This window comes from Thalassophryne amazonica, chromosome 22 (assembly GCF_902500255.1).
Source record: "Thalassophryne amazonica chromosome 22, fThaAma1.1, whole genome shotgun sequence".
Taxonomy (NCBI): domain Eukaryota; kingdom Metazoa; phylum Chordata; class Actinopteri; order Batrachoidiformes; family Batrachoididae; genus Thalassophryne; species Thalassophryne amazonica.
In genome coordinates, this window is record NC_047124.1 from 10229204 (window position 1) to 10243944 (window position 14741).

The following is a 14741-nucleotide window of genomic DNA, read 5'->3' on the forward strand; positions in this document are numbered from 1 at the left end:
AGCTACTTTTGCACAGTGCATTTTAAAAGTTTGCCAGATCCCCATTTTGTTATATTGTAGTCTTAATAAAAAATAAAAAAAAGTCCCTGTCAGTGAGCATCACTAACACAGAATAACCAAAGGTACAAGTACATAGTTGGGCTATTTCCTGAAGAACCTTTGACAACAATCATTGCTTGTACTTTCTGAATGCACCGTATTTGTTGCCCCATTTCTCAGCAACCAAATGTAAGTGGACAAACTGACACTTTCTTAAATTGCTGTTTGTGTTATTTGGTTGCAAATCTGTTAGAACCTCAGAGTAAACATCAGATTTTCAACCTTAGTGATGCTCTGAGCACAAGGTTATGTGAAGGTATTTTTTGGTACATCAATCACTTCAAGTATTTTTGCTTATGACACATTTCAGTTTGAAGTGGACGGGACAGAAACCTGAGCGGCGCCCTGACCACAGTTGGCTTCCGGTGGGCCGAACAACAGCTTTCTGATAATGTCCGTGTAGAAGGGCCCGTAGACGATCTTGTTGTAGTTGATCAAGGAGATGAATTTTGCTCCAACTGATGCCAGTTCAGGTTTGATGGCAGTCAGGCCAGGAGGGATCTCTTCCAGTCTGGCTTGGGTCTTGGGGTCGCTGAGGAGAGCCATGAAGTACTGCTGCACACGATCCTCTGTAGAGAAACGTCAAAGAAGAAAGGGAAGAGACTGTGAAATAACGGAGCACAAAACTAATCTGACTCATCACACAGACTCTTCTGCTCACATCATCTTACCAACGACAGTACGGATGGGATTATCCTTCTGGGTGATGCTGCGGATCTGGCCTGTGAGGGTAGCCTGCAGCTCTGGGGTCAGCGCGGGATAGTTTCTCTCCGTCAGAGACTTGTTGAGCTCGGAGCAGATCTGGGCACTGGTGTTCTCTAGCGCCTCCTCCAGGTTAAAGTCCCTACAGCAGGAGGATGAGCTAGATGAGCTGCTCAACGTTTAAGGCATCAAATCACTAATATATATTTTATTATAATGATTTATTAACAGGAATTTAATCAATGCTCCTGATTTGCTTTACTTTTTGTTTCTATTTTAGTTTACAGTGTGTAGGATTTAGTGCCATCTAGTGGTGAGGTTGCAGACTTCAACATTTTAAAAAGTGAACTGACGGCTTGTGCATCCCATCCAGCAGCACGCTGGTTGTTCTCTTCAGACGGTCAGACAGGGAGGACAGGCCCTGGATTGGTCCACCAACAGTGCTGTAGACAATCAGCAGCACGGCGTTCACCGTCTGGCAATGCTGGAGTTGCCAATGAATCTCTTGCAGGCGCAACTCATCGTTCATCAAGGTCTGAAGAGGAAGCAACCCCAGAAGACAGATCTCAGTTTGCACAGAAGGACACTCTTTGAGCACATTCACTTGTATTTTCTTATTAGTAAGGTGATGCAGAATGCATAAAGTGAATGATAACAGTGTCAGTCTCACTGGCTCTTTCTGCCAAATTGAGAATCTGACTCAGATTTTAACCGTGAGCACAACTTTGATGATGGAACACTGTGTGCAAATTTGGTCAAAATGGGAGAGTAGATGTAGGTGGAGGAACCTTTTTTGTGAAATTCGAAAAGTGTCAACAGAATCCAAGCTTTGACTTTGAGTGGGAATTATTTTTAAACCATTTGGGGAGAAAATGGAAGGTCCATTAACCTCAGGCAGGGGGCTATTTTTGTAATCCCATGTGAGGATGCGAAGGAAGGCGGTGTTGAGGATCTGGAAGGGGCCCGGCACAGGTCGCTGCTCTTTCCCCCTGTCATCAGTTTGACCGTTGGGGACGGGAGCCGACAGCAGTTCTTCAAAGGAAGACTTGATCCAAGAGGTGGTGGTGTCCAAAACAACTGAGGAAACACGTGATCACGAGTGACTATGTGTTGTTGGTTTGTCCATTTTCTCAAAAGCTATCTTTTAAAACAAACAGAAAGAAAAGTGTGGCTCTGCTCACTCACTGGGTGTTTTATTCAAGGCGCTTTGGAATTTCTCCCTCTCGTACTCGACACCGTACCTCATCAGCAAAGACCTCAGAACATCGATATCAGAATTCACCATGTCTGCCTTCATCAGATCCAGCACACGGAAGATCTCCCTGGTGTGTAAAAACAGACTTGAGTGACCTGCAACCTCCATTTATTCAGAGACCAGAAGAAGTGAGCACAGCTGTCGGAGGCCTCGTTACGTACTTGAAAAGCGTGACCATGTTATCTGTGTTTTCGCGCAGCTTTTGGATTTCCTCTTCCCGAAATGGGACACAAAGTTTGCACATGGTCGTGATGATGTAAGAGGCGAGTCCCTCGATGTCTACAGCGTCATTGTCAGCCTGCTGACGAATCAGGTCCATGTCCAGCACCTCCATGATCTGGGTCCGCATCCGATTGGTACCCGGATTCAGGAAAGACAGTAAGATCTGTTGAAATAAGGGAGGGAGAGTCATCTAATAAGTTCTCCCTTATTTTGTTGAAGTTGTTTCTTAAATGGCATAGTTTATTTTCTTATTATGAATATACATGAAGTAAATATTTGAAAAAACAGGTAAAAAGAGAAAATGGAAGCAGTTAGCGGAGTCTTTTTCAAATCTGACTGACTATGACGTGGACTGTGGAAAAGGCACTTTTTCAACATATTTTGTGTAAATTGTACCTCTCTGATCTCCTCCAATAGTTTGATGGCTTGCTCGTACTCAGGAGGGTCTTCGTTCAGCTCGGTCTCCAGAAGGTCCCAGAAAGCCTTGTGCATGTTTTCTTTAACCATCATCCATAAACTTAAAAAAAAAAAAAAAAAGACTGATTTAGAACAGTGAAAGATGAAAATATATAACAAGCAGTGGTAGCCACCAGACTTTGGCTTTGCAAATGAAATAAACTGACAAATAGCTCCAATCAAGCTACATGAGACTTCAACCACACCTGCTCATAATATCCATCATGTACGTATGTGATGATAAGATTTGTCCCTACAAATAAGCAAATCAAAGTTGCTTTTTGGGTCAATCTGGTCCATCAAAGTTAACAAAAATGGCTAATCAGTTTTTACTCATCATGTCCTTTTAATTTTGTGAGTTACAAGATAATAACACTTACTGTCACTGAGTTATCATGTTAACATAAAAGAATGTTCTCTTATCTATCCATTCCATGACTGTACTGAAGGAATGTGAAGATGCTGGGGCATACTTGTTCTTTGGCAGTGTGACTGGCTCCATGCGAAAGTTGGGATTCACAATAACCTCATGGACGAAGCTGAGGTCGGACAGTTGCTTGGCAGACTCCATGACTTCATCTAGAGAAACGGTTTTACTTGCACTTGCTGTGAGAAACAAAACACATATCAGATACAACAGCGGGTGTAAACATGGCTCTTTTTCCTGAGTGGGAGGACAAACTGACATGCTGGCGTGCCGTTCTTGCTGGAGCAGTCACTGGAGAAGCTTTCTCTGCAGCTGTCCTGGTCACCCGTTGACGACAAGCTTTCGCGGCTCTCAAGCGATTCCCCATCATTGCCTTGGTCGTCACCACTAGATGAGGAGGCAGGTCGCTCACCGTGTAAAGGCATCGTGGGTCAGATCTGCACATCACAAGTTATTTGTAGTCCTCAGCTTGTTGCATGAGTAGTTACTGAAACTGCTCTCACGCCAACTTGTTAAAAAGATTAAGAGAACATTACCTTCACATCTGTGTTAGAGCATGAGACAGATTCATTTTTCACTCAGCAATAAGCTTTGTTGCCAGGTTGGTTGACAGCAGATCAAAAATGCCAGATGGTGCGCAACAGAAAACAGCTGGTAAGCCAACCAGCTCATGTGTGCATCAACATAAACGTCTTACTGAACTAAAAGGTCCATGAATAACGTCCTCAAAGTACTCTGGGGAAATTACATTTCTGTTTAGAACACGTGGACAGTAACACAAGACAAAATGCTTTGAGAACAAAAGGGACAACGTGGCTGAGTCTGTTTGAGATCAGTAATGTCTCCAGGGTAACACAGGAGGACAGAGAGTGACAAAGACACAGTCACTCTCGCCCCTGTGCCGTCTTCCACACAGACAAACTGTTCGCATAATCAGAAAACATAACTGACTGCATTCAGTTCAGCAGCCTGTTCTCCAGTGGGGAAGGTAGAAAAAAAGAGAATGAAATATCAAAATTATCCAAAAATGATTTTGTATCACGTGTCCATGCATTCTGATAATGTTATTTGAAATTCAGGTAAAAGTAAAAGAACCAAATTAGCCTCAGGGCTTTAAATAAATAAATATGTGGGGTGGAGGTATGCAAAAGTGTGGGTCCAGCTGAGAAAATTAAATCATTTTTACGAACATAAAAGTGAAAAGATTTCTTTGTCGCAATTTATATATATGGTATTACAGTATTAGCCCAAATATAAGACAGCCCTGATTATTTTAAAGTGCACTGACCTTTTTTTGCCAAGAAATCTTGATTTTTAAAAAAACATTTATTTTAATCATGCTAAAATGGTGCATTTAAGAGTTCAAACTGGCCTACTGTGGCCCCTCAAATCATGTCAGTCAATTCCTCAATTCTGTATATTTTAAATGTCAGAAATTATATCAAAGTGTGAACCCTGTATTCTATACTGTATTTAAAAAAAAACCTAAATTATTAAACCCCAAATTAAAAATACCTCATCAAAATGCATCTTTTTTGATGCAACACCAACAGTTAAGCAGGTTTTTTAGTCTTTTTATTTCCTGAGTTGTGTAACATCAATAATGTTCTGTTATCTGCAGCCCAAAAATGACTGCACACTCCCTCTTGATGCCCCTCATGTTTTAAGACAGTGCAGGGGTTTAAGGATATGCAAGAGGAACATCCCCCTCTTCCTCCTCCTCATTTGGGATTAAAGAACAAGCATTACATTATTATCTACTTGGATTGACGGGTAAATCAAAGCAGGAAAAATTTCAATGATGATTTACCGTGATGTGGAAAACTGTGGATTACATTCACCCAAACCTCTTTGAATTACATTATACTGTTTTTGTGCTGTGCCAAAAATAAAATAAATCAATATCCAGAGTATTGTGGAGTAACACTGCTCACATTAGTATTTGGTCAGATGGCTAAATTTTGTCAGCTGCTTTCTGACACATTAGCGCCTACAGATAAATTATGTCCTGTTTTCCTGTAACACTTAAAAGGAATTGGCACAAACATCTTTTTTATGGGTGGAAATCTGACCCCTGACCCTATTAACTTTCACCTTTGGTTAACCTTGCCAGGTCAATTCATCCACTTATGCATGCCAGGTGTGTGACAGAAAAAAAAAAAATCTAATTCACTGGCTTCAAGAACCTTGACCTTTCCCAAAATGAACTCTTTAAGATAAATTTGCCAAATCTGATTTGTCTGAGCAATTTCACATCTGACCTACATGCGTGAGCCAACTTTGGTGCAAATCAGAGTGAAAAATAAAAACCGACCTCTGACTCCAACAACCTTGACCTTCACCAAAAAAGAATCCAAAAAGGGCAACTGTGGGGCTGACCTACATCCACATGCCAAGTTCAGCGGGAATTTGTCAAAGGGCTTGAGAAGAGCAGAACAGACAGATAACATGACTTCAAATATGGCCCCAGCTTCCAACTTTGCGCGTGGCCACTTCTGGAAGTCATGAAATTCCGATATGGTCTAGGTCAAATGCGTGGACACTTCTGGATTTTTGCAGTTCTGGAAGTCGTGGAATTCCAATATGGTCCAGGTCAACTTCCCAAAAAGGACCACTTTCGATATTATATTAATAAAATATGCGCGATTTCAACTACAGAACAGTGTGTCCCGCCGTCCCCGGAGACACATTAACACAGTGTTTATTGAAGTGTAAAACTCACTGCTGCTATTTAACTGATGAGCTGTGTAACCTGACAGAAAAAATTTCCCAACCAGATCCATGATGAATTCGCTGACTTTAAAAGGATATTTTCACATTTTAAGCAGCGTCGCTTCGACGGTTCAAGGAAACAAGCTAGCTCAAGTTTTACTAGCAAACAAATAGCAACAACTAAACCAGGCGACTGATTTAACAACGAAAACATTAATACCTAAGGTCAACTTTTACCTCATTCAAGTGCCTGGAATAGAAGAGTAGCACCAAAAATAGTGCAGACCCTATATGAACTGTCGTCCCTTGTTTCTTTTAAAGTGCTTCGTTCCCTCAGCTCACTCCGAGGGTAAATAGACTAAACCATTTCTCACACAGGGGTGCGCCACCTCACAGCAAATATAAATTAGACTTATAATTGCAAACTCAGGGAAGATCTTTTAAATACAAATGTTACGTTTTTGAATGTGAAATAGAATGCATACATTATTGTTTGGGGAAAGTAAGTATATGAACCTGCACTGATAATGGTACGCTCCGCATCGGATGTCTTTGTTTACGGATGTATGTTCACAAAGTAGTTCCCCTCTCAGCCACTAGATGGCATTAAAATCAGTTATACGAAGCTAAATTTTATATTGTATAATTAAAACATTATATTAAGAGTAATTATTTGATGCAGAGACGATAGGCGATAGGAAGCAAGATATCTATTGGATCAAGTCACAGGAATGGGAACATTTGATGGAAAGTGGCATTACTGGGTCAAAGGGTCAATCACCTGGTTAAAGTAGGAATTCAGCCAAGCTGGGAGAGAGAAATGGCAAACATTATCAAGCTTTGGATGTTCAGGAGAGGTAGTAGCAAAGGAACTAACACTGCATGACAAAGTCTTGTAGCCTCCTGTTCCTTTGTGGTAACTACAGATACCCAAGGTACAGATGGGCGGCTCGATCCTAATATCAATAATATCGATACCAATGTTGGTATTGATATTGAACGATCCTCATGTAAAAAGATCAATACTCAAGCTTTTTTTTCTCTCCCGCATGCACTGACTGCTGCGCACGCAGATTCATCAAAGTCTACTCTCTGTCTGTAAGAGCAGCGCTGCACTGTGTCACACAACACGGAGCAGCGCACCCTTGTATTGTGGTTTGTCAGCCCTCTACCTCAGGAGATTTTGTTTTAAGTTGTGTTAAGTGATATTTTTTTTAACAAAAATGTTGATTGTGATAATAAAGTATTTTGTTGTCACGTACAATGTTTGGCGAAATTCTATCCTAGGTCTTTTGGATCCTTTGGATCTATGAAGCTTAAATATGAAAAAGTATCGGTATCGATATCGGCGATACTGGGCCTGTATTTACTTGGTATCGGATCAATACCAAAATTCCCGGTATCGCCCACCTCTAACCCAAGGTTGACCTTGCACTATTTGAACTTAAGGCAGTGAATAATAATGGAGTTATGGTCAATGCACTTCATGAGCATGTAACAGAGAGGTACCAAGAACATGTTTTATTTTTACTGAAACAGGTGATACTGGAGCAGATTTTGTAGTCTAAGGATAGTTATGCAAGAGAACATCAGATTTCTTGAATGTATTCACATTGTAGTTATTTGCTATTCTAATGGCAGTCCAATGGACAGCACAGATTTATCATTGTAAAGTATTGGTGTGCAGTTACTTGGTATCAGCTATCAATAGTATTGGTACAGGTTCATCCAGGAGTCTGCAAGATCTCATTGACAACATTATTTTGGTGATTAGGGATGTGGCAAGGAAAGGGGTTGGGATAGCATTGATCTGGGTTCCAGTGCATATAGGGATCCCAACAAATGAGAAGGTGGATAGGTTGGCCAAAAAAATGTGGCAAACCAAAACAAAGATATCGGTATCAATCTTTACAAAGCAGACAACAAGTATATTGTATTGAGGGAAATTAACTTACAATGGCAGAAATGCTGGAACCAGGAAACTAAGGGTAGGTGCTTATTTTTAATAGCTAGTAGAGTGACAGATTCAGTAAATGGTTGTAGAAAAAGAGGGTGGAAAAGACAGGATGAAGTCACTATTGGTAGACTGAGAATTGGTCATACTTTCTTGAATAGCACTCTCTTCATCCTAGGAAAACATCAGGATGGACTATGTCTGGAATGTCCACAGCCGGAGACAGTGCAGCATGTTCACGTACTGTAATAAATATTCCACAAAAAGGCAAGAGCTTCTCTCAAAATTTAAAAGAAGAGGCCTGAAAGAAGTTGTTGTTGGAAGTATTGTAGACATAGGATCAAGTGAGAGGGGGAAGTGTTGGTTTTTAAAATACATGAAAGATACTGGATTCATTGAGAGGATTTAGTACTGCTGCAACGGACTGATGCAGAAGGTGGCAGCAATGCAACAATAAGGATGGCCGGCTGCCGTTAAACACCATAGAAGAAGAAAGACGACGAAGAAGAAAAGGATGTGAAGATGGCGGTAGATTTGACTCCTCGGTTCAGAAGATTAAACAGTCAAACGCGGAGTTTTCGTGAAAATTTACAACCTGGTAATTTTTTTTTGTCAAGTGTACTTCGAGTTAATCTCTGTAATCATACAAATGTTGGAGTTTAAGTGAAGGCGTGGTTTTGCATCACAATAACAACAACGTTGGACTCGGTCGCTTCTGACAGCTACTTTAGCTAATTATGTTAGCTATGTAAAATCTATATAAAACAAAACTTTATGTGGCAATAATAGTTACATGTACATACAGTACATTAAATTTCCGAGACTAACACAAAAAAGCAAATTACTGTTTCCATTGTGGTCCTCAGAAAAAAACACAACAAACAAAATTTACTGACAGCAGCAGGCAGACTTGATTATATATTTTTGTAAAATGAAAGCAAGCAATAATTATTTTCATGTGATTAATATAACTTTTTATTTTATGATTAATCATTAATTTAGGATATAAAAGCTGGCAGCTTAGTGGTTAGCACTGTTGCCTCACAGCAAGAAGGTCATGGGTTCAATCCCACCTGTGGCCTTTCTGTGTGGAGCTTGGATGTTCTCCCTGTGTTTCCATGGGTCTCCTCCCTTATTTAAAGACATGCAGATTAGGTGAATTGGAAACTGTCCGGGTCTCCCTTGCACTCGATCTCAGTCGGACTAACCTGGTTAAATAAAGGTTAAGTTTAAGAAAGAAAATCTCTGGTGATTCTTTTCTCGCCAGTGGTCATGAACTTTGGGTAGTAATCAAAAGGTCGTGGATACAAGATTCCTGTGTTAGGTATCTGGGCTTACAGTCCTGGACAGGGTGAGAATAAGCTTGACTATCTGGGAGGGACTTGGAGTAGAGCCTCTGCATCAAAAGGAGCCAGCTGAGGTGGTTTGGGCATCTGGTGACGATGCCCCTGGTCATCTCTCTAGGGAGGTCTTCCAGGCACGAGCAGCTGGGTAGAGGGTCCCGGGAAGACCCAGGACATGCTGGAGGGATTATGTTTCCTAGATGGCTTGAGAATGCCTTAGGATCTCTCTCGGCAAGAGTTACAGGATTTGGCTGAAGAAGAAGTATGGGATGAGCTGCTTAGTCTGCTTCCACCGTGACCTGGACCTGGATAAGCAGCAGAAAATGAATAAATGAATGAGAATTTCTGTTTACATCCCTGATTTCTTCTATCTCTGTCTCCTTTAAGGTTTCTCTGGACCTTTTGGTGCCACCCACTTGTGGCACAGCATCATCCACGCCCTCCAAACCCAGGTGGAGGTGCGTCGCTGCCGAAGGCATCTGCGTGTTCACGCCGAGTGTTTCACAGGCTCGGATGCCGTGGACGCTGTCCTCAGTTATTTGATGCAGAACGTGGTTTTTTGCTCGAGTGAGGTGTCTCGCCTCAAAGCTGCACGTCTCTGCCAAGCGCTAATGGAAGCCAAGGTGTTTGAACCAGTGGGCTCAAAATTGTTTCGTCGAGAGAAGGATGGGACCTTTGAAGACAGCAGCTGCAGTCTTTACAGGTTTCTTGATTGCAAAGCTTTGCCGGGTTCTGTCACGAAAAGCTACAGTGGTGATGCAGACAACAGTCCACTAGAGGAGCTTGAGACAAAGAGGAAGAAATGTTCCAGGTTAGTTTTATTTAAAATCTCTCTTCTGTGACATTATGGTTTGATTTTTGTATGACACTGGATGTTTGCTATGTTTTTATGGCCGAGCACATAGCTCAGTGGGATCGGAGTTGGGCTACTAATATGTATACCAAGGTTCACTTTTTAGTCAAGCTACCCATCTGTGTCCCTGGAAAAGATGCTTCATCTGCTTTGTCTCAGTCAGCAGTAAATGGGTACCAGCTTTGGCTGGGGAAGTAAAACCTTGTATGAGTTTGACGTTTGGTGCATTATGATTCTGACCGTGGCCACCAGGGGGCGGAATGTTTGAAAACGAATGGCTTCATGGATCAAGATGTAACTTGCTAGTGTAGATTATACCTTGCTAAAACTTTGCAAAAGTTCAGTATTGGGCTTGGTGATGTAGGTTTGGGCCACTATTGCCGCCAATATAATTATAATTGTTTATTCCCTAAAATGTCTGCAAAATGTTTTACTTGCATTTGCTGTGATTTTTCTTTGTTGTGTTTTAGGAAGCTGAATATGAGGACAATCACCAATCCACTCGCCGTTGGAGCGTCAGATCGGAGGGTTGAACGCCTGCTGAGGACTATCGACCTGCAGCCTTCGCTATCCCCAGCTCTGCCCACAGCCACAACCTCATCTGTCTTTCTGTCCAAAGCTAGTAAGACTGAGCCATTTGCCACAACAATATTTCAAAAATGATAAATACTTTACTCACCATTTTTTCACTCATTGCTTTTCCTGTGGACCCTCCTTTGCAGTGGTGGAGGAGGTTTGGAGACAGCAGACGCTGCTGCAGCTGCTGCAGATAGTAGAAGTACCCATGCTGGACTGCATCCTCATGTCTCCTACCAGGACCCAGCTGTCGGCCTGCCGGGCTCCTCACTCCTCCACCAACCTGGACTTGGTGATTTCTAACAAATACTTGGAGAGAGAGCTGCCTGATGCCCTGAATTTTCCCCAGTCAGTGCTCTGATGTGTCAATCTTAATCATTTTATTTGTCTTTTAATGCTGTTTGGGGTCGATGCATAACATGCTTCCCCACTCTGCCTCGTTTCCTTCTCCTCTTACCTCCATGCATTTCATTTTCATCACGTCAAAACCATCTCAATCAACTATCCTGTACCTTCTTTAGATATCAGCTTTGTAACAACATACAACCATCTCGACATTGTCATTCCACACCCAACAACTTCTCCTGCACTCCTTTCACTGCCCAAGTCTCAGCCTCACACACCACTGCAGTTTTTATTTTATTGTATTTATTTCTTTTTAAATCACTGCACGTAACTTTGGTTTGAAGAAATCCACTTGAAACACATTTTCATAGAAATTAAGTTAAAATTCTATGCTCAGATTGGTCTAAAATCAGCCTTAAATAGCACTGGAAAGCCTCACTTTTTTTTAATTTATTTTTAATTAACACTGTTTTCTCCCTCAGCTTTGATGATTGGCTGTTGGCAGCAGCAGATTGCTTGGAGCTCTTCCCTGATCAGCTAATCGTGGTCGCAGGCGAACAGCTCAGCCAGCAGGGCAGCGATGTCACTTCCAAGGAAGACCAAGCAGAACACACGGCCAGTCAAAAGAGACTTCTCTTTGACACAATTTCTAAATACTACAGCCAACCGGAAAAACTGCCACTACTCTCAGGACGCTACCTCGACATACATGTTGCAATTCTGCATTTGCTGGGTGAGATTTGAGCAAGTTTTTTAAAGACGATTGACAACTCTTTCTGGCATTTTCAGTGTCAGATGATGACTACTTATAAATCTGAAAGAATAAGACCAAAAGCTTTGTCTGCTTCTCCTCTGAAACATTTCACTTGCTTTTTTTAGGAGGAGGAAAGGTCCAAGATGCTATCAAGGCATCTCAGCTGTGTTTGCGGCTAATGGAGACGAGTTCGAGAGATGAACTCCGGCGTCTTCTTGCTTTCATGGCTGTAGCAGCTCACCCAGATGCAGTCCAGCTCCAGAAACAGGTAGCTCACTAGCCAAATGCTACAAAAGATCTGATTTAGCTTTTGTGTATATGTCCAACATAAAAACAAGAGCCTTCAGAATTTTGTTCCAGTAGCGTTAATAAAATGTATTTCTGAGGCTTTGGAAAGGCAGAGGTAACATGCTAACTAAAAAGCAATAAATGCTGTCATCTTGTACATCTCTGTTACAATGCTGGATGGATGATGGAAATTAGGAGCAGGTGTGGTTGAAGTTACAAGTTGTAGTGAAAAATGTGCTTCTTTGTCAGTTTCTTTCATTTCCAAAGCCTAGGTTTGGTAGCTTCAAGGCCATCACTGTTTATTTATTCTCTTAGGTCTCTAAACCAGTCTGGATGCACACAGCGCATGCTGCATGTTGTTACCTAGTTTACTCCTATATTAAATATTGTGTCAGTTGTGCTTAACCTGTCTGTACTGTGTTTGCTTTCAGACTGATAACCGTGCTCTAGTCAGCCGCACCTTTCAGAGGGCGGTTGTCCATAATCATAAACTGACTCGAAGCCAGAGTGAGACCTTGGTGCTATTTCTCATGGATAATCACACTGAGCTCTTCAAGGTGCACCTCAGATTGTGCAGAATTGTTTTGGAATTTGGGTTTCGTTTGTACAGTCGTGGATGGTTTATTTTACAGTGATTTTTTTTTTTGTTGTTTTTTTCTTTTTTAATTCCTGTAATAAATTCAGACTCCTCAATGCCTCACTGAAGCCGTCAGAAAAACACTGAGGATGATGCAGCTGGGCAAAGACCCTGACTGTGTGGCCAGTAAGTCACATTCTGTGAAATACTCATAAAAAAGAGCACTTTTATGTTTTGTATCTATTTTTGAGCTACTTGGAAGGAAACAGCCTCCAAACTATGGATTCGTATGACATTACGTCAATCCAGCCTCGTGCTAAAACCCAGTTTGCTGCAGCTTTTCTCCTTTACAGACTTTGGCAGAAATGTAGCAACAGGAGATAGTTCACTCTCACTCGCTTTTAGAGAATGTGCACTTCAAAAATACACACTCCATTAATTTTAATAGTACTAATAAAATTAACTACTTGGTGAATGTTTCAGAACATTTAGCAATTATTTGAACACTTTATACAAGTTTGAAAATGACAATTTTTGAATGATCTCTATTCAGGAATGCTGAGGTATAGTCTGATTTTTAGCATGCTGTAGCACCTATAAGCAAAATGCTGTCACATTTTGTTGGCATACGTGGAATAAATACATGCATGTGTGTTTAAATTTGGACACAGCTACACAATAAGATTGGTTGCAAAGTTAACAAAAATCTAGTGTAGCATTATGCCCTTTTAATGTGGTGAAGCTTTTCTGTTCAGTGACCCACTGATGTAACTTGCCACATGGCGGTGGTGCAGTTCCATATTTGCAAATAAACTTGCTCCTGTCACTTTGTGAAAGTAACTCTTTTGTGAACTGTAAAAGATGACGAAAATAAAATCAGATCTGTGCTTTTCTTTGATGTGCTTTGCAGCGTTCACCTTCTGCCAGCAGGTGACGCTGCGGCAGTACGAGGACCAGCGTGAAGCTGCCACCCTGCAGAGCCTCAAGCAGCTCCTTTGGGACATTTCTGCAAATGAGGCGATGCCCACAAAGGAGAGGAGGCGGCTGCTTAAAGAGTTCGAAAAGCACCACCCTGTGGTTTTCCTGCAGCACTTCTCCAGCACCTTCTGAGAGCAGCGGACTGGTTTTAGTATGACGTGCAGGAGCTTGTAGGACACACATAGATTTAGAACAATGCAACTGAAGCACTGGAATTTAATGACCCAGTAATCATAACAGATCTGAGTGTCATTGGCATTAATTGTTTGAAATTTAAAAAAAAATGTTATTGGAATAGTTTCCTTCTTATGTTATACACACACTGACCTCTAATCTGTGGAGGTTTAGTGTTAATTGCAAGATGACTATTTTTAAAAATGTATTTATGTATTCCTAAATTGAGATGATTTTTTTTTAATGTTATACGGGTGAATAATGTTTAATATTGGCATTTGAATTTTGGTGTTACATGAAAAAAAGTCTAAAGCGGGTCTTTTGGGGATAAAGTTGTAGCACCTAATTAGCCAGCAGTTTTGGTTTGTTCTCAGCTTGCACATAAACTGGTGCTGTATTTTGCTAATGTGTTTTCATTATGCAAACTTAAAGCTTGCATAGCAGTGTAGGATGAAGTGTGTGTGTGTGTGTGGAAATGGAATATTGCAACCTGCACAACTCAATGACACTAAATTTAACACTGTATCTTTGTTTTTCAGAAATAATGTGCACTTCAGTCAGGAAATAATTGAACAGTAACAATGCGGCTGTCGTTTTGTGGTTTTTATTTTAGTGATAGAATATAGCAGGGTTGTTTTAATGTATTTTCAGCATTTTTATTACAGATCAAGTAAGATAACAATTTACATTGTGGTGAAATGGTACAACAGATATGTATTTTTTTTTTCCTTGGAGGTTTAAAATATTTCTGAAATGATTTCAGCATTAGTATTTGTTTGAAGGATAAAACACCTGATTATGTAGAAACATGTTGCTTTCTACAACTTTGGATCACTAAAATGTCTTCAGTTGAGCTTTATGTGTGTTTGTTTTGATAATCATAACTTACGGCCAAAAGGTTTTTAGTCGGCACGGTTTGTTGCATCTGCTGTGGATTTATTTCTCAGATGCACTTTATGATGCTGAAACACTGTCCTTTGTGCACTGATTTACTGAAGAATAAAAAGTAGATTTGATCTATCAAGC

The 14741-nt window shown here is 40.9% G+C and overlaps 2 protein-coding genes across 3 annotated transcripts; one reads left to right on the top strand and one right to left on the bottom strand.

Annotated features, from left to right (window-relative positions):
- Nucleotides 1–365: 365 nt before the first annotated feature.
- tcp11l2 (t-complex 11, testis-specific-like 2) lies at nucleotides 366–6245 on the bottom strand. 2 transcript variants are annotated; one of them, XM_034163488.1, is made up of 10 exons: nucleotides 6111–6245; nucleotides 3421–3598; nucleotides 3208–3340; nucleotides 2675–2795; nucleotides 2218–2441; nucleotides 1987–2123; nucleotides 1691–1878; nucleotides 1155–1336; nucleotides 771–943; nucleotides 366–668 (listed from the first exon to the last, which is right to left on the bottom strand). In XM_034163488.1, exons 2-10 carry the CDS (start codon nucleotides 3584–3586, stop codon nucleotides 406–408), a joined length of 1587 nt encoding a protein of 528 aa, XP_034019379.1. In that variant the 5' UTR covers nucleotides 3587–3598; nucleotides 6111–6245; the 3' UTR covers nucleotides 366–405. The 2 variants fall into 2 exon arrangements, with proteins under 2 accessions (XP_034019379.1, XP_034019380.1); XM_034163489.1 differs by lacking the exon at nucleotides 6111–6245 and adding an exon at nucleotides 3698–3716.
- Nucleotides 6246–8336: 2091 nt separating this feature from the next.
- depdc4 (DEP domain containing 4) lies at nucleotides 8337–13699 on the top strand. The gene is made up of 9 exons (XM_034163390.1): nucleotides 8337–8425; nucleotides 9558–9981; nucleotides 10494–10645; nucleotides 10746–10947; nucleotides 11427–11677; nucleotides 11824–11966; nucleotides 12418–12543; nucleotides 12671–12749; nucleotides 13474–13699. Exons 1-9 carry the CDS (start codon nucleotides 8350–8352, stop codon nucleotides 13671–13673), a joined length of 1653 nt encoding a protein of 550 aa, XP_034019281.1. The 5' UTR covers nucleotides 8337–8349; the 3' UTR covers nucleotides 13674–13699.
- Nucleotides 13700–14741: the final 1042 nt, after the last annotated feature.